At 40.1% G+C, this 24597-nt stretch overlaps 2 protein-coding genes across 4 annotated transcripts; both read right to left on the reverse strand.

Annotated features, from left to right (window-relative positions):
• Nucleotides 1-56: 56 nt before the first annotated feature.
• Nucleotides 57-22472, reverse strand: CDK7 (cyclin dependent kinase 7). Of its 3 annotated transcripts, XM_080679910.1 has the most exons (12): nucleotides 22274-22467; nucleotides 21888-21947; nucleotides 18510-18543; nucleotides 15568-15635; nucleotides 14793-14861; nucleotides 12107-12217; nucleotides 10626-10744; nucleotides 7581-7680; nucleotides 5865-5951; nucleotides 3090-3239; nucleotides 805-952; nucleotides 65-479 (listed from the first exon to the last, which is right to left on the reverse strand). In XM_080679910.1, exons 1-12 carry the CDS (start codon nucleotides 22337-22339, stop codon nucleotides 451-453), a joined length of 1041 nt encoding a protein of 346 aa, XP_080536036.1. In that variant the 5' UTR covers nucleotides 22340-22467; the 3' UTR covers nucleotides 65-450. The 3 variants fall into 3 exon arrangements, with proteins under 3 accessions (XP_080536037.1, XP_080536036.1, XP_080536038.1); XM_080679911.1 differs by lacking the exon at nucleotides 3090-3239 and having other exon boundaries at nucleotides 57-479; nucleotides 22274-22472; XM_080679912.1 differs by lacking the exons at nucleotides 14793-14861; nucleotides 15568-15635 and having other exon boundaries at nucleotides 106-479.
• On the reverse strand, nucleotides 15702-18059 carry LOC308254045 (large ribosomal subunit protein uL23-like). Its single transcript, XM_080679913.1, has one exon. It carries the CDS (start codon nucleotides 16205-16207, stop codon nucleotides 15740-15742), a length of 468 nt encoding a protein of 155 aa, XP_080536039.1. The 5' UTR covers nucleotides 16208-18059; the 3' UTR covers nucleotides 15702-15739.
• Nucleotides 22473-24597: the final 2125 nt, after the last annotated feature.

Here is a 24597-nt window from a genome sequence, read left to right on the forward strand (position 1 = left end):
TCATCTCCTGAGTCATTCTCCTTTGGGTAGGGTGAAAAGAAGAAACTGAATAGAATGACATATTAAAGAGACCTCAATTTTATCTGTAATAATTTTTCTTTTTTTCCTACTTAGTATATTAGCTAAAGTATTTGCTACATTACTACTATATTGTCCCGATTACTACAACTTCGTGATGTTATAGGAGCCAGATCATCAAAATAACTGGAAATTATTTTTATTAAGATTCCCTTAATGCAATTCAGAGAACTGAACTTATTTGTGCACTCTAATCAGAAAAATCAAAATTAAATTTGTTTTAAAATACATTTAATAAAAATAATTGTTTTACATATTTTACAAGTGTAGAATATTTACAATTCCTTCTACAGCATTTACTTAATGTTTACTATTTTTTGACTTTTTGACTATTTCCTTCAGTAGTGAAATACTGTCCAGTGTTATCTGTAACTAAAAAATTAGCTTCTTGGGTAATCCTCCTAGGTGAAAAAAAAAAGAAAAAGAGGTTGTTCACATTTAAGTTTATGGCAATGTTAAGCAGTCATTGCATTCCCATTACATTTATTTTACTTTAATTTTTCCAATAGCATTTATTAAACATAGCATACAGTGTAACAGTAGGAATTCATGAAGAGAAGAAGGTACACACTGATAGTTCTGGTTACTCAGAGGTACACTCAAAAGTGTTCTTGTCCTTTTAAAGAGCATGATGTAAGTATTCTCAATGGAATTTCAGCAAATGCAGCTAAAAACACCACATTCTATCTGAATTCATTGCATTTCTTATAAAAATGAGAGTTTTACCTTGTTCCAAGGTTTCAGTTCTCTTCCGTTTCGTTGCTAGAGATGGATTAGCCTGCTCCTTTAAAGTTTCCACTGGACAGTTTGGTCTAGGCAGTTGACACCCAGGTGTTGGCCCTGGCCGATTACTGAAATACTTAGTTTTCAATGCCTTTTAAAAGAACAGAAAGCAAAAAAGTAAACTTTTAAGTGAGTATCTGGATTATGTTTAAGGAAATCTAACCTTAAAATTGTTGGGATATTAAAAGTGCTATGTGAAAGCCCCCTGCTTCCAAAAAATGAAATTAATGTCAAGTATTTAGACAAGCAAATTATTACAAATAAACCAACATCTAGGAGCCCAAGATTGATTGATAATTCTATTACTGTAAGAAAGACACTACCTTTTAATTTTCCACAATTACAGTCTATACTAAATATGAAATATCCTTAATAAGATACTATGTAATTCAGCTCTCTATGCATTATGGGCTCTATAGTTCAAAACACAACAGTTTTACTATTAATGAAAACAACTTTCTAGATAATTTGACCTGATCTGAAGTTTCTTATGATGGAGATAATATGCATACATGTATGGGTGAAAAGGTACTTAGTTACTTGTATGTATTAATGTAGCATTTACATAAAAAGAGAAGGCTTATAGAAGTAAATGCACTAAACAGTGATTTGGTAATCTGTAATAAACAAGTGAAAAAAAAGTCCACTTTGTATCCTTGATATATTGTGTATTAACAAGTTTTGTTAGCTTGGAAGACTTGACATTTCATTTTAATTAGTCTCTTCCTTTATGAAGCCAAATCATTGCGCTGTTACAGTTTTACATATCCCTGCCCTGATTTTAAGTGTTTGCAATTCTACCTTTTCTGTTTGTGTGCTTGTTTTTAAATATATTTTATTGATTCTTTACAGAGAGGAAGGGAGAGGGATAGAGAGTTAGAAACATCGATGAGAGAAACATCGATCAGCTGCCTCCGGTACACTCCCCACCGGATGTGTCCGCAACCAAGGTACATGCCCTTGACCGAAATCAAACCTGGGACCCTTGAGTCCACAGGCCGACGCTCTATCCACTGAGCCAAACCGGTTAGGGCTGTGTGCATGTTTTTAAACAAGGAAAATGTGTTTTGTTTTTCTCAAATCTATAGTTCTTATATTTTTGTGTTGGGTAACATTTCTCTCTTCTTTTATAAGAGCAGATATACTTGGTCTTTCAAATTTTTCTTGAGTTTGATTATTTTTAATGTTTTCAAGGTTCATTCGGATGGTGGCATATATCGGTGCCTCATTCCTTTTTTTAAAAAACCATGTTTTTATTGATTTCAGAGAGGAAGGGAGAGGGAGAGAGAGATAGAAACATCAATGATGTGAGAGAATCATCAATTGGCTGTCTCCTGCACGCCCCCTATTGGGATCAAGCCCACAACCCGGGCATGTGCCCTTGACCGGAATTGAACCTGGGACCCTTCAGTTTGTAGGCCGATGCTCTATCCACTAAGCCAAACCGGCTAGGGTGAGTTTGATTCTTATTTCCTTTAAATAACTGTCAGTTTCAGTGTTTGTTCTATTTGGACTATTTTCCAATCTCTTGTAAGCACAGTTTTACTGAACTATACCATTTTCTCCCCATTATCACTTTCTAACTGTAATGGCCAGTGTACATATCTGGACTTATTGGGAAACAACAAAACGCTTCAGGCATTAGGCTTGGCACAACATTTCAATTATACATAACATCTCATTGAAATATATCAGTGTCTTGCTCAGCTGGTTGTGGCTCAGTAGTTGAGCATCAACCTATGAACCAGGACTCACAGTTCAATTCCCGGTCAGGGCTCATGCCCTGGTTGTGGGCTTAATCCCTTGGTAGGGGGCTTCCAGGAGGCAGCTGGTCAGTAATTCTCTCTCATCATTAATGTTTCTATGTTTTTCTTCCTCTACCTTTTCGCTCTAAAATCAATAAAAATATATTTTAAAAAAGAAAAATACCAGTGTTTTAACACAAACCTTGTTTTATTTTCTTCTCTAGGAAGACTACTTGAAAGCCAATTAATTATGAAATTGATATGTATATATGTTCCAAATAAACTGTGCTGTAGTTGTGCATACATAATTTAATACCAATTTGAATAGTGCTTGTAGCTTGAAGATAAAATGTTATTCCTTAAAACAAAAACACATCTTTCCAGTTTAGTAAAGAATGTTATGAAATTCTATTTTTATCTTATCAGTGCTACAGTTAAGATGACCCTCATATTTCCTAATACAAGAAAGATATGCTAAAATACCTGTGTGGCTGTAATTCGAGTACACGGATTAAATAAGAATAAGCCTTGTATGAGAGCTAGCAAGTCGTCTCCTGCTGCAATGAAGATGTGTTGTAATGGGATTCCAGGGAAACTCTTAAATGTCACGAAATCTGGAAGACTACACATGTCCTGTAAAAATATTTTTATAATTCAAACTTAAAGAATTAAAAGGCATATAGATCTCAAATGAAGAAATAAAACTGTCATGGATGATATCATAATCTATGTAGAAAATCCCAAGAAATACATTTAAAAACTCCTAAGAATAACTGAGTAAAGTTGCATAATATAAAATAAATGTACAAAAACCAATTGCAGTTCTATATACTAGCACTGAGATTTTAAAAATGCCATTTAGAATCACTCAAAAAGAACAATGAAAAACTTAGGTAAAAATCTAATAAAGCACGTGTAGAACTATACAGAAAGCTACACAACACTGATGAAATAGATCAAAGGTCTAAATAAATGGTGAGACCTATCATGTTCATGGATTGGAAGATTCATAATCATAAAGACGTTATTCCTCCTCTAATTTATATATAGGTTTAATGCAATTCTTACCAACATTCTGGCAAAATTATTATATAAGACTGTGTCCCGGTGCATGAATTCGTGCACATTGAAAGGAAATTAATTAGAAGAAATATATATTTTTTAAACATATTTTATTGATTTTTTTACAGAGAGGAAGGGAGAGGGATAGAAAGTTAGAAACATCGATGAGAGAGAGATTTCGATCAGCTGCCTCCTGCACGCCCCCTACTGGGGATGTGCCCGCAACCCAGGTACATGCCCTTGACCGGAATCGAACCTGGGACCCTTCAGTCCACAGGCCGACGCTCTATCCACTGAGCCAAACCGGTTAGGGCTAGAAGAAATATTTTAATAGCGCTATTCACATCTTGCTAATGAAAAGAAAATAGGATTCTACCGAGTCCCCTATCTACCTATTCAAAGACTTATGTGAGGATCAAATGAGACACAGGAAAACGCTTCACAAACATTTGGTTAAACTATAAAATGTCTGCACCTGGCTATAAAGCAAGCTGGGTTCCAGGGCTGAAGAAACTCCAAGGACGCTAGTCACTAGGGAGAGGAAGCTGGGTGTTGCTATGTGACGTCATTACCCGGCGCCCACAGTCACTGTTTTCAGGCTGGGCTGGGCTGTGGGCCACATTCTGTGCCATGGGGTCTTGGCAGCTTTGGCTGCGATTTGGTGGGGTGTCATTCCGGGGTGGTGGTGGGGCCTGTGTGCCACTTAGGGAAAGGTGAGTGTTGGTTTGTTGGCGCCAGGTCTGTGGTGGTATTTTTAAACTAGAGGCCCAGTGCATGAATTCGTGCACGGGTGCGGTCCCTTAGCCTGGCCGGTGATTGGGGCTGATTGGGTCCGTGGGAGGTTGGCAGGCTAGGGGGAGGGGCTGCGGGAGGTTGGCTATAGGAGCACAGTGACCACCAGGGAGCAGCTCCTGCGTTGGGTGTCTGCCCTCTGGTGGTCACTGTGCATCATAGCGACCAGTCAACCAGTCGCTTAGGCTTTTATATATATAGATTAGAGGCCCGGTGCACAAAATTTGTGCACTGGGCAGGGGGTTCCCCCTCAGCCTGGCCTACGCACTCTTACAGTCTGGGACCCCTCACTCCTTACTGCCCACCTGCTCACTGCTCCTTAGTGCTGCTGTGGAGGCAGGAGAGGGTCTGGCTTCTGGCTGAGCGGCGCTACCCCTGTGGGAGTGCACTGACCACCAGTGGGCAGCTCCTGCATTGAGTGTCTGGTCCCTGGTGGTCAGTGTGCATCATAGCGACCAGTCGGACAGACAGACACTTAGCCTTTTATATATATAGATTATTCTAAAATTTATGTAAGGAGCCAAAGGAGCTAAAATAAGTATAAAAAAAGAAAAAGTGAGCGGAATCATGCTATCTGATTTCAAGACTTAAAAACTGACCCTGACCTAAGTCTCACATCTCATACAAAAACTACCTCAAAGTATTAAAAGTATTACTTTCAACATAAAGATAAATTAAAAAAAAAAACAACTAACTCAAAAAGGATCACAGCTATAAATAAATTTTATCAATAAATGATAATTATTGCCAAAACCGGTTTGGCTCAGTGGATAGAGCGTCGGCCTGCGGACTGAAAGGTCCCGGGTTCGATTCCGGTCAAGGGCATGTACCTTGGTTGCGGGCAGGTCCCCGGTGGGGGGTGTGCAGGAGGCAGCTGATTGATGTTTCTCTCTCATCGATGTTTCTAACTCTCTATCCCTCTCCCTTTCTCTCTGTAAAAAAATCAATAAAAAAATACATTTAAAAAATAAATAAATAAATAAATAAATGAATGAATGAATGATAATTATTAGAGCATGTCTTATAATTTGAACACATAGCAAACTTTCAATTAGAAAGTTGAGGAAATAATAGCAGAAAAGAAACTCCTTTGACCTAAATCCAGCTTCAGTTAATTTCATTGCAGAAGGTAATAGTCTAATTAAAATTTCCCTTTTCTAGTACTTATTTCCCAGGAGATGGGGCTATAATAAGAAGGAAAATAAAAAGGTCTATAATTTTAATTTATGAATAAACAAGTGAGGATATTTTAATGAACTGTACATATAAAATTTAGCAACTTAAATTACTAAATTAATCACCAGTAAAGTAAAAGACAATGAATACATTTCTTTAAGGAATATTTACGTGGCAGCACTATATATAATCCTAACCAAATTTCAAAGAAAATGTATGAATGCTTACAGGCCACTGTTCCTCAGTTGGTGTGCCCAGTGTTTCAAATATTCTTGTTAGTTGATCAAGGTCTGAATCTCCGGGCAAAAAGGGAACCTGAAAGAGAGAGGCAGATATTTCAAAGTGGTTTATAATAGTCGTTATGCAAATAAAACTATACATTTAATAAGAAAAATGAAATTATAACAAAAGTTAAAACGTAGTCTGAGGTATACTGGATGTGGCATTAGGTCCTGTCATTGCTAACACAGTAAACAGCACCACACTTCCCATTTTATTCATTCCACAAATCTTTTATTTTTTCCCATGAATGCAGTCCCCCATACCATAAATTATGCAGTTGAGTTCCCACATTTGGGGAAATCACAGGGGTGAAATGGATAAGTCTTGCCCTGCCAGGTTAAGTATCACTCCACAAATAAACAGTTATCACTGGTATAAATATTTCTATTATTTCTTTTCATTTAACGTAACAGAGGAGGTTCAGAACGCAGATCAATTTTCTTCTAAAATGATTTGAACTACATTGATTACTTTGGTTGAATATAGGCTTACTTATTGCTCCTCTGTTTTCTAGTTTAAGTAGCTTTTTAAACCTATATTTATAAAATTTAAATAAAAGAAAAACAAAACTTTAAGAAGGGTTGAATGCTTATAATAGCAAATCTATTAACTATTCTGCTTTCAATATTATATAATTATCAATATTATACAATACAGTATAACATATAATTATATAATTAAAATATGTAATTTATAATTATCTTCTATATATATATAAAAGGCTAATATGCAAAGTGTCCCTTCGGGAATTCGATCAGGAGACCGGGAATTCGATCACTTGCTATGATGTGCACAGACCACCAGGGGGCAGCGCAGAATGAAGGAAGGCCCCGCCATTACCCAGAAGGCCCTGATCGCAGGCCAGGCCTAGGGACCCAACCCATGCACGAATTTCATGCACAAGGACTCTAGTATACAATATAACAATATTATGTAACTATTCTGTTTTCAATTATTATCTGTTTGGACTACAGATCTCACAACAGGTCTAGAACTGTATGGAAAGCATTTCCATCAATGATATTTTCAAAGAGCAAAGGGACAGCTTAAAATATGAAACACTGCCCAACCAGTGTGGTTCAGTGGTTGAGCACCGACCTATGAACCAGGAGGTCATGGTTCGATTCCTGGTCTGGGCAAATGCCCAGGTTGTGGGCTCCATCCCTAGTGTGCTCTCACTCAGAAAAATGGTTAAGGATCATCGTGTCTACTTTGCTTGAAGACAACTAAAATGAACCTCTCACACAAGGTTTAAGTTTTAAGTTAGTAACACAGAGTTGTAGCTGCAATGGTTGGTATTACATAGCTCTTAAAGTGTACATTTAAACAGCCCCGAAGTCCCAGGGGTACAAAAGTTCATCCTGACACATTTAGTTACTGCAGAGACATTACCATGTTACAATCCAATGAGGGTTTTATTATAGTTATATTTTAGAACATAGGAATGATCAATAATAAAACCCTTATTATCCTATCTCACATTAGCATTAATAAAAAGGTTGTATTAGGGGTGGGGATTTTGTTTTAATTGGTTTATTGGCTTTTTGTTTTAAGGATGGTGCTACACTCTGGAAATTATCTCTAAGAAGATAATTCCTCCACAAATAATAAAAACAAATACCTATAACAATATTGAGGTGTGTACAGCAACTCAAGACTTACCCTTAGAAGCAACTCTGCTAATATACAGCCAACAGCCCACATGTCCACACCTACACCATACATTCTAGCACCAAATAGTAACTCAGGGGCCCGATACCACCTGAAAAACAAAAAGAAATATTGTCATTTTACAGTGAAAGTTATTAAAGTATTTCTTAAGAGAAAACTCAGCAAAACATTATCCTACTGATGAAATTCACTTTTTTTCCTATGGACTCACCTAGTCATTTGCATTACTCAATCTGCCGTCCCATCTGTAACTATCCTTGAGGGGGAGGGAGAAGGGGAAGGGGAAGGGAAAGGGGAGGGGGAGAAAGAGGTATGAATGAGAGAGAGTCACACTAGCCAGGGCTATCCTTGACTCTTTTCAAAGCCAATCTATCAACCTGGGCACTAGATACCATGCTCTCTTGCCTATTTTCAAGGGTATTGCTCTTGTAATTCTCTTCTCTTTCTCCTGCGTCAACTTTTTGCTCTTCACTAAACTATTATCATCAATATACAAACATACTGTTATTTCTTTGGCTTTAAAAGATAAACTAAAAACCAAAGAAACAGCCTGGCCAGTGTGGATCAGTGGTTGAGCCATGAATCATGGTTTGATTCCTGGCCAGGGTACATGCCTGAGTTTCTGGTTTGATTCCCAGTGTGGAGTGTGCAGGAGGCAGCCGATCAATGATTCTCTCTCATCACTAATGTTTCTCTCTCTCCCTCTCCCTTCCTCTCTCTGAAATCAATAAAAATGTATTAAAAAAAGAAAAGAAAAGAAACAAACAACAAAAACTTGTTTAGACCCTATTTCCCCTAGTAGCTACTTATTCATTCTCTGGTAGTTTGAAGAGTTGTCTGCTCTTATTGTCTGCAATTCCTCTTCTCTTACTCTTTTAAATTCTTTTCAATAAGGCTTTCATCCTATCACTCCACTAAGATGGCTCTTGTCAAGGTTAACAATGATATCCACATCATTAATCTGTCAATTCTCAGTCCTCAATTTACCTCACCCATTAGTAGCATTTGATTTGCATGAAGAGAAAATATGAGAAATTAATAAATGAAAAACACTGTGTACATTTATGTGGGTCCCTATTTGCCCAAGTTCCTGAATGATAGTCTTTTTTTTATTTTTTTATTGTTTAATGTATTACATACATTAGTACATATATCACCTTTTTTCCCCCCATTGACTTTCCCCCAGTCTCCCCTCCCCTACCCCCTGTCGCATCCCGCCCCCCCCCCCCCCCCGCCGCCGGTGTCTTGTGTCCATTGGTGTGCTTATATGCATGCATACAAGTCCTTTGGTTGATCTATTTCCCTCCCTCCCCACTGAATGATAGTCTTAATCTTTACAGCAATTACAAGAATAACTATTTATATCCCTTTACATCTTATTTAGGCTTTAGGTGATCGACAATGAGATTTGGAAGGTGACAAAAGTAATTTAAAGGAACAGATAAAAGAAAATGAAGATCTTCTCAGATCCTTAAAAAAATCTTGGGCATGGCCAGTGTGGCTCAGTGGTTGAGCATCAACCTATGAACTAGAAGGTCATGGTTCGATTCCCAGTCAGGGCACATCCCCTGGATAGGGTTAGATCCCCAATAGGGGGCATGTAGGAGGCAGCCAATCAATGATTCTCTCTCATCATTGATGCTTCTCTCTCTCACTCCCTCTCCCTCTCTGAAATGAATAAAAATATATTTAAAAAAAAGTCTTGGAAATTAACAAATGCCACCCTGATAAAAATTATAAAATCTACTGTCTCCATCTATTCAATGTGATTTTTAATTTTTATTCACAAAAAGTAAAAACATAAAATACAAATATAATAACATGAAAAATCCAAATATCAATGCACTGTTTTGTTTAGAGAATTTTCACTCACACTGAATGATATAAAATATGGGAATCAGGACTAATCAATAAAGTAAACATATGCCCCCCTCTAAATCAGGTGATTATGTAAAACTAGAAGCCCGATGCATGAAGATTCGTGCTAGAATGGGCTTTCCTTTCCCTGGCTGCCAGCACCGCCTTTCCACTCCAGCCCAGCCCCTTTCCGCTCAGGCCCCAGAGTCACCTCTTTCTACTCCGGGAGCTGCCTCTTTCCACTCCAGCCCTGTCTTCCCACGCTGCCCAGAGGCCCTGAGAGACCGGGGGTGGGGCAGAACACCTGCGTTGTTGCCATGGCCTGCCCCCGTCACTCAGTGCCTGTGTATGCAAATTAACCGCCATCTTTGTTGATTTAATTTGCTATCACTCCTGATTGGCTGGTGGCATAGCAGAGGTATGGCCAATTTACATGTTTGTCTATTATTAGGTAAGATAGCCACTAAAGTTCAAAAACTACCTAACTGAAATGTAAAAGAAGTATAAATTAGTTTCAAAAGTTATTAGCCCGTCCTGGGAGGTTATCTCAGTGGTTAGTGTTGGGTTTGATTCCGTCAAGAGCCCGTACTTAGGTTGTGGATTCGCTCACCTCCCTACCCCCAGCGGAGTGCATGCAGGAGGCAACCAGTCTATATGCTTCTCACATTGATGTTTGTTTCTCTCTCTTTCTCTCTACCACCCCTCCCTCCCTTCCACTCTCTGAAAAGCAATGTAAAAAATTATCCTCTGGTGAGGATTAACAAAACAAAACAAAACAAAAAAAGTTACTAGCCCTAGTCAGGTAGCTCAGTTGGTTAGTGTTGTCCCCATACACCAAGGTTGCAAGTTCCGGTCAGGGCACATACATGAAGCAACCAATGAATGGATAACTAAGTGGAACAACAAATCAATGTTTCTCTACCCACCCCCCTTTCTAAAAATCAATAAATTAAACAATTATATATATTGAAAAATTACTAGATAAATGTTTCAGGATCGACTTAATTCAATTCTTGTTTGAAGGGCTGAATTTTTTTCACTGTGGTAAGATATACATAACATAAAAATAGCTGTATTTTCAACAAAACACCAACGATGATGCCAAGAGAAGCCAAATGATGCTCACTTGTGGTTAATATCCTGCACAATATAAAATTCAGTTATTTCAGGGATTCTTACCTGGTTACAACCTGATGTGTATAAGCTCTATTGGGGCTCCCAAATGATTTGGCCAGGCCAAAATCTGCCAGCTTTAGAACTCCATTTTCATCTAGCAACAAGTTGTTTGGTTTCAGATCCTATATTATGGAAGTTTTAAACAAACATGTAAGCAGGATAGGGGAGACTACCATAACAAGGCATTTAGTTGGCTCAACTTTACACTTAGCAAAAACAGAGTAACACCTCAAATTAAACAACAATCAGTATTTTTTCATTGATGTAAAATCCTATCAAAACAAGATTAGTTATATTACCTAGTGAGACCAGGGATCAAGGTACCTAATTTCACTGAACTTCAATTTTCCTACTTTACAGGGTTGCTGTGAGGATTATATTTAATATTTTCTGTAAAGAGCCTAGTATAATGACTGGCTAATAGTAAGCACTCAATAAATGGCTGCTGCCATTAATTCAATAACAGTAATATATATGAATTTTAGTAAATAAAAACATTATACATTTAGAAAGGATGAGGAACAGTCTCAAAATCTATATTAAAAAGATACTAGTAATAACCTAAAAGGGATTCCAAGTTTAAGATATGAGAGTTACCAACTATAAACTATATATTCTTAACTATTCACCTAAATAGGGTACATAAGAACATTTACCTACCTAAATTATCAGTCTTGTTCTTTTGGAACAATTACCTGACCATTTCAGAAATTTTTTTTTTTTTAGAAGTAGTACACTGGCTTTTATTTTTTATTTTTTTAAATATATATATTTTTTATTAAATTTTTACAGAGAGGAAGAGAGAGGAGAGGGATAGAGAGCTAGAAACATCGATGAGAGAGAAACATCGATCAGCTGCCTCCTGCACACCTCCCACTGGGGATGTGCCCGCAACCAAGATACGTGCCCTTGACCGGAATTGAACCTGGGACCCTTCAGTCCGCAGGCCAACGCTCTATCCACCAAGCCAAACCGGTTTCGGCAATTTCAGAAATTTTATTTCATTACTTCATAGAACTTTACACTACTAGAATTATCTTCCTAAAGGTATTTTAGCATTGTATAATTAATCCAGATTCTCACTGTATTCCCTCCCCGTCCCCCAACAAACACACACTAACAATGGTATAGCACAAAGAACACTGGACTTAAGGCCAAAAGATCTAGGTTCTAATACTGTCAGTTATCAGCTACTGACCTTGAAAAAAATAATATAACCATGGTCAGGTCACTCAGCAATTTAATTTTTCTTTTAAATTCTTAATTTTTGAAAAATATTAAGGACTCTTCCATTTCTAAATTTCACATAATTTACAGTCCTCACAGCACCACCTGGTGGAACAATGGAGGGAACACACTAAGAAAGAAGGATAAAATAGCCCAGCTACATCTTTAACAATTTACATGTTTAGATCATTTATGTAACAAACTAGTTAAATAAAACTTAACATAAAGAAGTTATCACACTTTGTTAAAAACCTTACCCTATGTAGAATCCAATGTTGATGTAAATATTCTAACCCTTGAAGAGTCATCAACATGTAGGCTTTGATGTGCGATGGTGTTAGGACAAGACTATTATCTTTTATTATAACCTGTAAAACAGGTAAAAAAGATACAGGTAACTTTATTTTCACAAATAAATGCCATCATATAAAATCATTTACAGACATAAAATGAATTTATTCATACAGGAGAATCTCAAGAAAGACTGCATAACTCTCCTTAGGAAGGATGGTCAGAATGTCCAGTCACGTGGGTTAGGGGAAGTATCTTTGGTTTGGAAAGAAAGCAGTGCTTTGTCTCCTATTGCTTGTTTTTTCACTTGCCCCAGAATGTATAGCCCTTCTGGTAATAGCATTTAGAATTCTTTTGGGAAGCCACCTGTTCCCACCTCAATCTATATGGTTAAAAAGGACTGACCACCATCTGTGGCCTCTAGAAGTAGGCTCATGACCCAAGCATAGTTAATTACTACTGCTGTCCAGGAGACTGTTCAGGGATAAACATGTAATTCAAGTCAAGCCAATCAACCAGACCAAGTACTTGTGCTAGAATTAAAAAGAACAAAGAGGCAATGGTGGGGGGACGGAGGGGGAGAGATTAACCGGGGATTTATATGCATAGCCCATAGATACAGATCATAGTGTGAAGGCCTGGGAGAGGTGGGTACAGGGTGGAGGGGGTCAATGGGAGAAAAAAAATAATCAAAGAGGACATCTGTAATACTTTCAATAATAAAGATAAGCCTGGAAGTATCTGAGCCACTATATTGAGAAATTATGCCCATGTATGAAGGCAACAGAGAAGAAAAGAGTGAGTTAAAGTGCAAGACTGACTTCTGATAGTATTATTTGTGAACTGTGCCTAAAACCAGTTTATTCCTAGACTTATCAGTTACATAAGCTAAAAATGCCTTTTTTTTATTTTTTATTTTTTTAAAATATATATTTTATTGATATTTTTACAGAGAGGAAGGGAGAGGGATAGAGAGCTAGAAACATCGATGAGAGAGAAACATCAATCAGCTGCCTCCTGCACACCTCCCACTGAGGATGTGCCCGCAGCCAAGGTACATGCCCTTGACCGGAATCGAACCCGGGACCCTTCAGTCCGCAGGGCGACACTCTATCCACTGAGCCAAACTGGTTTCGGCTGCCCATTTTATTTTTTTTAAAAAAATCAAATTTAGGTAAAATGTACCCTTTCTAGAGCACAGTTCCATGAGTTTTAATGGACACACCCAGTTGTGTAACCACTAGCACAATCAAGATTACAGTTCTATAATCCCCCAAAAGTCCCTCAGGCTCCTCTGCACTCAATCCTTCATTGTACTTCCAACCCCAGCAACCACTGATCTGATTTCTGTTCCTTTAGTTTTGCCTTTCTCAGAATATCAGATACATGGAATAATATAACATACTAGAGGCCCAGTGCATGAAATTCATGCATGGGTTGGGTCCCTAGGCCTGGCCGGTGATCAGGGCCAATCAGGGACTTCTGGCTGCCGGCCAGGGCCTTCCTTCCCTGGCTGCTGGCTGAGGCCTTCCTTTGTTCTGCACCGCTCCCTGGAGGTCAGTGCACGTTATAGTGAGCAATCGAACTCCCAGTCTCCCAGTTGAACTCCCATGGGGACAATTTACATATTAGCCTTTTATATATATATAGATAGCCTTTTGAACCTGGCTTCTTTCATCTACACTAATAAAAGAGTAAGATGCAAACTGACTGTACCTCTGCAGCGCCCATCAGCCAATCAGGAGTGAGTATGCAAATTAACCCAACAAAGATGGTGGGTTAATTTGCATACAGCCGCTGAACGGCTGGGGGCAGTGCGCCCCAGCCGCTCTGGGCCTGCATTAGAGGTGGAAAGGTGGCTCTGGATGGAACAAAGGCGGTGCTGGCAGCCAGGGGGAAGGAAGGCCCATTCTTGCACGAATCTTCGTGCATCGGGCCTCTAGTTTAGTATAATGTATTTGAGATCTGTCTAAACTGTTGCATATATTAGTAGTTCATTTCTTTTTATTCGCAAATAGTATTCCATTGTATGGATGTACCATAGTTTATATATTCACTGAATGAAAGATATTTGGGTTGTTTCCACTTTAGGCAATTATGAAAAGCTAAACATCTGTGTACCAGTTGATTTCTTTGTTTCTCTTGGGTAAATACCTAATAGTAGTATTGCTTAAATGTATTGTTTTACTGTATAAGAAACTGAAAAACTATTTTTCAAAGTAGCTACACCATTTTGCATTCTCATCAGCACGAGAATTCCAGTTGTTCCATACCCTTGGATTGTCAGTTTTTGAGATTCAATTAATAATAATGAAAAGCATACAACCTTATTTTTCTCAAAAAGAAACTTGATATTCTACAATAATATAAAAAAAAAGCTCTGAATTTTCAAAGGCCTAACATTAATTTTTCTAAAAATAATGTCGATAAGAATAGGGTAAATTGGTAGACCAATGCTAATGAAATCCAAATCTCTGTATTTAATACTGGGAATATGGCTAAATGGATCAGAAGATCCTAGATTTGAGAGTATATCCAGATTTCAAAGTTAAGCATTCTTTTGATTACCAGTGTCTTCATAAGTGGAATAAACATTTAGGTTCTCTTTTGATAAACAGAGAAAAGAAATTCCTCTAGGAATCTTAACCTTACCTCTAGATCAGTTTCCATAAAATCAAAGACAAGACTAATATTAGATTTATGTCCAAAAGCATCAAGGAGCTGCAAAGCAAAATTTCAAAAACATAAAAATGTGATTCTCTATGAAATACTTGACAGTATTACACCAACTAAGTAATTTTTAAAAATTCAAAGAAGCATTTGGACAGTTGATAATTCCCTGTAAAGTTTAAGTAATTTTAATAAATATGACATTTATTTTGTTTTTGTTTGCTAGGAATCTGTACTTTGAGGCACAAAAATATTTAACTTTATTATTTTTTAAAAAGTCACTAAATACTTAACCTCTCACCCAAAATTTTGGGAGTTATAATTAAGAAATGAATTGATGAAAACCTCACCTCAGTCCCTAATTCAGAAAAATTCCTACCTAAAAAAAATCCTATAAACCACAGTAGCATCTATCATTTACTGAATGAGCACATTCTCTATGCTAGGCACTATTCCAGGTACTTTACATGTATTTAATTAGCTGTTCTCACCACAACCCTCTAAGGTTGTGCTCAGGGTCTTACACGTACTAGAGCTCTCTAGGCTTCAAAATGATTTCTGACAAAATTAGCCTGTATGCTAATATTTAATTTATTTCATCTGTTGCATAGTTTTAAAAGATGGGGCCTACAGGAACAATTAGGATAGGAAATACTAGCCTGATAAACTTTTAAGCTTTTCTGCAAGGCTTAATTACAACAATTCATTATGCTGGGTCTTCAGTCAACATACCAGAAACAACTTAGTTCATACTTACACCAATTATATTTGGATGACTTAGCTCCTGTAATAATTTTATTTCTCTTAAGGCTGTTCTATTTATACCTATATAAAAACACAAAACAAAAAGTGAAAAATAATTATCAAATCTTTTTTTTTTTTTTTCAGTGTAAAATTTTTATATTTAGAATTAGGCAGCTGGACTCAGTTTAGATGATTCCAATTTTGTTGGCAACATCCAAAGCATCATAGTCAGGAGCCAGTCGAACATATGCCTTCTCGCCATCGGGCCTGATCAGGGTATTGACCTTGGCCACATCAATGTCACAGAGCTTCTTCACAGCCTGTTTCATCTGGTGCTTGTTGGCCTTGACATCCACAATGAACACAAGTGTATTACTGTCTTCTATCTTCTTCATGGCTGACTCAGTAGTCAGGGGGAACTTGATGATGGCATAGTGGTCAAGCTTGCTTCTCCTGGGTGCGCTCTTTCGAGGATATTTAGGCTGCCTCTGGAGCCTTAGTGTCTTTGGCCCTCGGAAGGTGGGTGACGTGCGGATCTTCTTTTTTGTGTGGCTGTGGACGCCTTTCAACACTGCTTTCTTTGCCTTCAAAGCCTTTGCTTTGGCTTCGGCTTTGGGAGGGGCAGGGGCTTCCTTCTTAGGTTTCGGCGCCATCTTCGTAAAAAGGCTAATTATCAAATCTTTATATTGCTTTTATTTTTTAAAAAAGTTTTAAATGACTTTTAGAGAGGGGAAGGGAGAGGGAGAAAAGAGACACATTGATGTGAGAGCAGAACATTGACTGGCTGCCTCCTACATGCCCCCTACTGGGGATCAAGCCTGCAACCTGGGCATGTGCCCTGACCAAGAATCAAACCAGCAACCTTTTGGTGCACAGGATGATGCTCAACCAACTGAGATGCACTGGCTGGGGCTTATATTTCTTTATTTTTAAATATATGTTTTTATTGATGTTTAGATAGAGAGGAAGAGGGAGAGAGAAATGGAAACATCGATGAGAGAGACACATTGAATAGCTGCATCCTACACAGCCCCAATGGGGATCAAGCCAGCAATTCAGGCATGCACCCTGACTAGTAAGCGAACCTGGAACCTCTTGCTCAATCCACTGAGCAATACAAACCGGGCTATATTGCTTTATTTTTAAAACTAGAGGCCCGGGGCATGAAATTCATGCACGGGGGTGGGGTGTCCCTCAGCCCAGCCTGCACCCTCTTCAATCTGGGACCCCTCGAGGGATGTCCGACAGGTGATCGGACATCCCTCTCACAATCCAGGACTGCTGGCTCCCAATTGCTCACCTGCCTGCCTTACTGATTGCCCCTAACCGCATCTGCCTGCCAGCCTGATTGATGCCTAACTGCTCCCCTGTCAGCCTGCTTTCCCCTAACTGCCCTCCCCTGCAGGCCTGGTCACCCCTAACTGCCCTCCCTTGCAGGCCTGGTCCCCCCCAACTGCTCTCCCCTGCAGGCCTGGGTCCCTCCCAACTGCCTTTCCCTGCAGCCTGGTCGCCCCCAACTTTCCTCCTCTGTTGGCTTGGTCACCCCTAACTGCCCTCCCCTGCAGGCTTGATCGCCCCCAACTGCCCTCCCTTGCTGGCCATCTTGTGTCCACATGGGGGCAGGATCTTTAGCCACATGGGGGCAGCCATCTTGTGTGTTGGAGTGATGGTCAATCTGCATGTTACTCTTTTATTAGATAGGATAGAGGCCTGGTGCACGGTTGGGGGTCAGCTGGTTTGCCCTGAAGGGTGTCCTGGATGAGTGTGGGGGTTCCCTTGGGGCATGGGGCAACCTGGGCGAGGGGCCTGTGGTGGTTTGCAGGCCGGCCACGCCCCCTGGCGACCCAAGCGGAGGCCCTTGTATCTGGGGTTTATTTATCTTCTATAATTGAAACTTTGTAGCCTAGAGCGGAGCCAAGCCTTCTGCTTGCTCTGTGGCGGCAGCCATCTGTTGGAATTTATGTATCTTATATAATTGAAACTTTGTAGCCTTAAGCGGAGGCCTGGGCCCACCAGAGCTGCAGAAGCTTGGCTTCCTCCATCGCCGCGGGCAACCCTAGCCTCCTGCTCTTTCCAGCTCTGTGGCTGCCGCCATTTCTGTTTGATTTATGTATCTTCTATCATTGAAACTTTGTAGCCTTGAGTGGAGGCCTAGGCCGGCAAGGGCAGGCGGAAAGCTTGGCTTCCTCCATTGCCGGGGAAACCCAAGCCTCCCTCCTGCTCTCTGTGGCCATAGGCATCTTGGTTGGGTTTATTTGCATATTTGCTCCTGATTGGCTTGTGGGTGTGGCAGAGTGATGGTTAATTTGCATATTGTTCTTTTATTAGATAGTATAGTTTACATAGACCATGATAGAAGGTGAAAAAAATACTCATTTTATCTGTGGCATATCAATGCTGGAATAACAACACAATAAGTGTGTAGCATATAGACGCTAAGTTAGAGCTTCCCTTCTCTTGCCCTATGAATATTAGCAGCAGATTCTTTATGCTAATAGCAAACTAGTGATTAAGATAGTACTTTTCCCAATGCAAAGGCTAGAACTCAAATTTAGCATTCTAGAAAACAAGGCTTTGGAAGAGGGATGAAGAGTTCCATAGTGAGCTTTGTGTACTTCCATGAAGGTATAGCCTGAATTTTCAAAGTAATTAGGAGCTCAGAAAAATGAAGAAACAATGGCTTGTAACAACACCTAAAACAGTAATGAAGACAACTAGGATAAGCCACTAATAACCTTGCTGCCTTCCATTTTCTGAAGTGACTTGAATGTGCTTCTCTACGCCCAAATGGTGAAAGTCACAAATATCCTGCCTCTATCCTGAGTCTACCTTTACTCTCTTGGGACCCTGCAATGACTCTACCCAGACCATTGTTAACTCTAATTAATACTTTGCTCATTCCTCAGTGGGAATAAAAACCTTTCCTGTTCTGTCAAATTAAATGAAATAACTTACCATCTTTAGCTTCTGATCTATGTCCAAGTTTGATCTGGTAGAGAAAAAAAGAAAACATTAAAAATATGTTAAGTTACACTCAATGAATGTTTGTGTAGGTCAGTGGTTGGCAAACTGCAGCTCGCGAGCCACGGTTTGCCGCTCTGTTGACTAATGAGTTTGCTGACCCCTGGGATAGAGGCTTAATCACAAAGAACAACAACAGCCTGTAATTATTGGAATCGAGAGTCGATGTCAGTGGTCGGCAAACTCATTAGTCAACAGAGCGGCAAACCGCAGCTCGCGAGCCACAGCCGCAGTTTGCCAACCACTGGTATAGGTAATACACATGCATACTTAAAAAACTTAGCTACAGCAAAAACATTTAACAACTCATATGCATTTAGTATTAGTAAGCAAGAAGGAAGTGGGTAATCATTAATCAGAAAGGCAAAAGTAATATAAGGAAGAATCAAGTACCTACTATTCCCTGTCCTTTAAGTTTTTGAAGTACATATTCAAAGCCACTCAAGCCCTGGCCGGTGTGGCTCAATTGGCTGAAGCTTTGTCCCATGCTCTGAAAGATCATTGGTTCGATTTGCAGTCAGGGCGCATGCCTGGGAGGCAGCCAAATGAAGTTTCTCTCTCACATTGATATTTCTCACTCTCTCCCTCTCCCTCAAATCAATAAAAACATTTCTTTTTTTTTTTTTTTTTAAAGAAGAACTGCAGTGGAGAAAGACTATTTTATTATGAATGGCACCACCCAAGAGAGAGGGTAGCTAATATTCAAAAGCTCCATGATGGCATGTAGGTTACAGATTATATAAAGCAAAATGATAAGACCCTGTAGGTTAGGAGTTAAGGGTGGTGTTGGGAGCTGATTGGTCAGAGGGGAGGTAAGGGTTAATAAATAATTTCTTCAGGTCTTGAGAGCTCTGAGGTCTGCTCTTGCATCCCTCTAGTTTCATGGAAAGGTAGCTAGGGGGTTGTTCCACTTTAGGTCTCACCTGAAACAATTTAGGTCAAGATATTATCTTCAGCTTACAGTAACAGAAACACATACCTTGTAACCCTTAATCAAGGTATGACCATCGTTTCTGGCTGCTTCAGAGGGTTAATGACTAGTAAGGAAAGGGCTAAGCTTACAGGGCATTCTGTAAAGAAACTCAGTAGAGTGCTGGCACTACGTATTAGGACCCTTGGTTTCACTACGTCACCCTGAAGGGGTAAAAGTCTATCACAGAGAAACAGGATGGATTTTACACTAATTTATGTTAACAGCAAGCAAACAGCCGAAACCGGTTTGGCTCAGTGGATAGAGCGTCGGCCTGCGGACTGAAAGGTCCCGGGTTCGATTCCGGTCAAGGGCATGTACCTTGGTTGCGAGCACATCCCCAGTGGGAGGTGTGCAGAAGGCAGCTGATCGATGTTTCTAGCTCTCTATCCCTCTCCCTTCCTCTCTGTGAAATATCAATAAAATATATTTTAAAAAAACACACAAAAAAAAACCAGCAAGCAAACAAAAAATCCCACTTGGACTTTCAGACAACTACAGAACTTTATATGCCAATAGTTTGAAGAGATTATATCAGTCAGTTAAGTGAATACATTTTTAAAAATTTATCTTTGCTGTTGAAAGAAGTTAATACATTTTTAATGAGTATCTACAAATGTACTAGCCCAGTGGTCGGCAAATTGCGACTAGTGAGCCGCGGTTTGCCGCTCTGTTGACTAATGAGTTTGCCGACCATTGTACTAGACATAGTGTCTAAGTGTGATTTGAGTGGAAGTAAATAGACAATAAACTCATAGATAAAAGCAGTTCAGGTTTTGATAAATGCTATGAAGATAACAGAGAAATATGGTAAAGAACACCAGAGGAGAAGGGAGACACGCCTGTTTTAGCTAGTGTCCAGCAAAGGCCTCTAGGTGAAGAGGCATTTGAGTGTGATCTAAAGGATAAGTAGTCAGCCAGGCCAAGTTTTAGAAGGAAAATGTATTAGCCAGAAAGGAAAGCAAATGCAACAATCCTGGGGCTGGAATGAATTTCATGTGTTCAAGGAATAGAAAGGCCAATGTGGCTAGGGCAGGGGTGGGCAAACTTTTTTACTCGAGGGCCACAATGGGTTCTTAAACTGGACCTGAGGGCCAGAACAAAAGCATGGATGGAGTGTTTGTGTGAACTAATATAAATTCAAAGTAAAGGAGCGGAGGGGAGAGCAAGAGAACCCTCCGCTCTTTCAGCCCCGCGGGCCGTAGTTTGCCCATGGCTGGGCTAGAGTATAAAAAACAGGAGAATTGAAAAGATAACTTTAGAAAGGGTAGGGACAGTTAAAGGGTTTTACAAAGGAGTAGCTGGTGCTGGATTGTAGAACAAAAGCTGGAAAACAAGATGAGAGAAGTCAGAAAAGGTAAGGTGGAGGTCACTTACCACATCAGCAGGTCTTGAGCAGTAAGAAAAACAGCCTCTCCTTGAGAGGGTTACTGATTTCAGTAGCATGGGAAAGAGCAATCAACCTGGCAGCAGGACACCTGGACTTAAAGCCTAGCTTTAGCCATTACTACCCACATCATCTTGACAAGTCAGCTAATCTCTCTCAGCCTCAAGAACCTCAAGTGTAAAATAGACACTTACTTTACGTATTTCACAAGACCATTTGGAGGGTTAAATGAAAAATGTTGGTGAAAGTGCCTGGCACATAGAAAGTTAGCTAAATATAACCTAAATTTCTTGAGTGAATGCAAATAAAAAAGATACTAAAATCAGTTTTAAAAACACATGCACATCAATGTTGTTAATGTTGGTGAAAGCCTTTTACGGTAAATCTGTCCACAGAAAATAGAGATGACACAGAGTGGATGCAGGTGAGGCAGAAATAGTGATCCAGGAAGATAATGACATTAAATGGTTCGTTCTGAGGACCTAACAGATTGGCAGTTATTATCACCTTTGCCAACTTCTGAGTTTATAAAGCCAGCATACGGCTCCCTTTTCATTTCAATGTCAATTAATGGCACAAAAATCTAGTTCAGCTCAGTCTGTTGATTGGGCTTCCTCCGGTGCACGGCAAGGTCACCAGTTGGATTCCTGGTCAGGGCACATGACCGGTTAGGGGCTCCATCCCAGGTAGGGGGGCGTGCAGGAGGCAGCCATCCAAGTTTCTCTCATTGATGTTTCTCTCTCTCCCTCTCCTTTCTTCTCTCTAAAAATCAATAAAAACCAGTTCCACCGGAGTTCTATCTTGGAACACAAGACACTAACAAATTCCGCTTCCTTTGAAAATGCCTTAAGGCACTCATTAGCAAAGCAAGGCCTAGATCAGTAAAATGGCCAGCCACCAACTCACACATACCTACATCTTCCAAGAGACTCCAAGAAAACAAACTGCAACTCACCTTTTTAATGGCAACAATTTGGTTGGTGTTCTTGTCTCTGGCCTTGTAAACCGTGGCAAACTAGAGAGAAAAACAAAAATAACCTAAGTTTGTGGGAAGGTTGTTTGATTGTGTTTGCCTTTTTACTTTAGATTTTGGGAAGCCAAGAATCAAGGGTTCTAGGAGCGGACTCCTGGCGGCTTGGAGCGTGGTGGGGCAGCCCACGTCCCGTTCCTGCCTGTGACTGAGAAAGGAGAGGGCCGCTCCGGGTGGACAGAGGGGCAGCGGCGTCCGGGCAGCCTCGGCCAGCAGCCAGGCCAGTCTCCGGAGGGCACGAGAAAACCGGGGAAGATGTGGGGCGACTCGGTGCCCTCCCCGCGGGATGCCCCGAATCCCGAGAGCCTCACCTGTCCCTCCCCGAGGAAGTCCAGTTTTTCATAGCGCTTTGCTCGCGACTTCACGTCCACAGCCATCCGTCACGTGAAGCCCGACTCCAGCCGTAAAGGGCGAGCTCCCTGGACAGGGGGAATTTAAAGCTACTTTAAAGCCTCCAACAGCCACTTCCGTTCACCAGGCTCCGACGCTTTATTAGCTCCGCCCCACTTCCGGGATGGGCGTGGCCCTGTTAAGTAAGTTCGGCCCTGAGGAAGCTGAGCGAAGCAGGGCCTGTGGGTGCCGGAAGCTGGGTATTTTAGGGTGGTGCCCACGTATGTCACCTTGTTATCGTTTTAACTTAGATTATTTTCTTAACTACCGCGACGGGTCAGCGTTCTGCTACGGTTCTGAGTTCGGAATTTAATAGGTGTGTATGCGTGTGGCAGGCTCGGCCTTCTCCCTGATCTCCCTTTCTGGTTCTAGGTCGTGGGTTTTCTGTCGCTACGGTTACTATGGACGCCTGGCCCCGCAATCTCAGGTTCCTTAGACGCCTGCCCACTTCTTAAGGGCTGGTCAGGAGGCATTCTTATTAGTCCAGTGCTTTTATGAAGAAGCGCAACCAGGGAAACAAAATCCAAGTCAACTGAAGAATTTTGTGCTGTGGAACAGACTTATGGTCATCAGTTTTCTACTCCGTGAAGTGGAAATAATAGACTACATCACAGGTGGTTGTGAGGATTAAATGTGACATGCAGAAAGGTTAGACATAGTAAATGCTCAATTAAGTGTTAGCTGTGAGCAGTACCCAATTTCCTCATGAGTTTTCATACAAATCAACGAATTATACATATTAATTCATTTATTCAATGAATATTTATTGAATATGCCAGGCTCTGTTGTAGACTGAAAAATGAGCCTGAAAAAAAGGACAAAGATGCTTGCCTTCAAATGGGAGTAGTTAACCAAGTAAAATATGTTATGATTTTTAAAATGCTATGATATATAGTTATAAGTGCTATAGAAATAATAGAGCAGGGAAAAGAGAGATATTAAGGTTTTCAGTTTTAAATAGGGTGGGACAAGACAAACATCAGTTTTGAGCAGACAAATGATATCCGACCATGTTTCCAAAGGTCACTCTGGCTGTTGTGAGAGACCAAACTTGGGGTGAGGGAGGTGGCAAGGAAAAGCAAGAAGCCCAGGTAAGGAATTACTGTGGTAATCCAGATGCCTGTATTAGATAGTACCAGTTTGACTTCTAGCCAGAAGGATTTGCTGACAAACTCGATGTGTTGGGTGAGGGAGTAAGGAAAGCATAATTCTAAGGTTTTGAACTGGGGCATTTGATGTTTGTAAGAGTTGAGAATCCTGATTTTCAGAGTTATGTTGCCAAAGGCAGCAGAATACCAAGGCTCATAATTTAGTAAAGATAATATAGTGTAAGGATTGATCCTTGCTGTGGGTCTAGTCTAGAGACTGTCCACATTGACTCCCAGGCCAAGTATTCAATCAATAGATATATAACTTAGGCAAATTACTTAACCTTTCTGTCCCGTTTCCTCCTCCATAATAGGACCTAACCATTGGGTTGCTGCAAGGCTTAATTTCACACTCCAAAAACCCTTAGAAAAGTGTCTGACAGTGCTCAATTTATGTTATAGTGCTCAATTTATGTTAACCATTACATAACCATTGTTGGTCACCTCCTAGCTCTTTTCACTACTTGGGTCTTTATTGAGCTCTGATATGTTCATAGGCAAACTTCTCATACATTGCAGAAAACACACCATCTTTATCACTTAATTTTTTACTTGTGGCAAGTCATACCTAACGATCCATGGTGTTACATGACTTAGGCCAAAGTTCCTTTTGAAAGACATCACTGTAACAACTAACCTCACTTTTAGTAAAAATAAGCTAAGTAGTGAGCTAAATTTGTTGGTACACCTGTTAGGCTTGAGTGTGCTATGGCATAAAAGCATTTTCACACACTGGTGGAAGCCATCTTCCAAGATGGCCCCAATGATTCTTGCCTTCTAGTATTAATGAACTGAGTAGATTCCTCCCATAATGAAACAGGCTGTTATGTGTAACCAGTAGAATATGGCAGGAAATGTAACTTCTAAATTTAGGTCATAAAAGGCATTAATGCTTCTGTCTTTGGATGCTTGGATGATTTACTTTGGGGGAAGTCAGCCAACATGTCATGAATTTGCTCAGGCAGCCTTGTGGAGAGGAACTGAGTCCTCCTGTCAACAGCCAGCTTCATTCAGCTTGCCAGCCATGTTAGTAAGCCACTTTGGAAACAGATCATCCAGCCCCAGTCAAGCCTTCAGATAAGTGCAGCCCCAGGTGG

Source organism: Plecotus auritus (genome assembly GCF_963455305.1).
Source record: "Plecotus auritus genome assembly, chromosome: 7".
NCBI lineage: Eukaryota > Metazoa > Chordata > Mammalia > Chiroptera > Vespertilionidae > Plecotus > Plecotus auritus.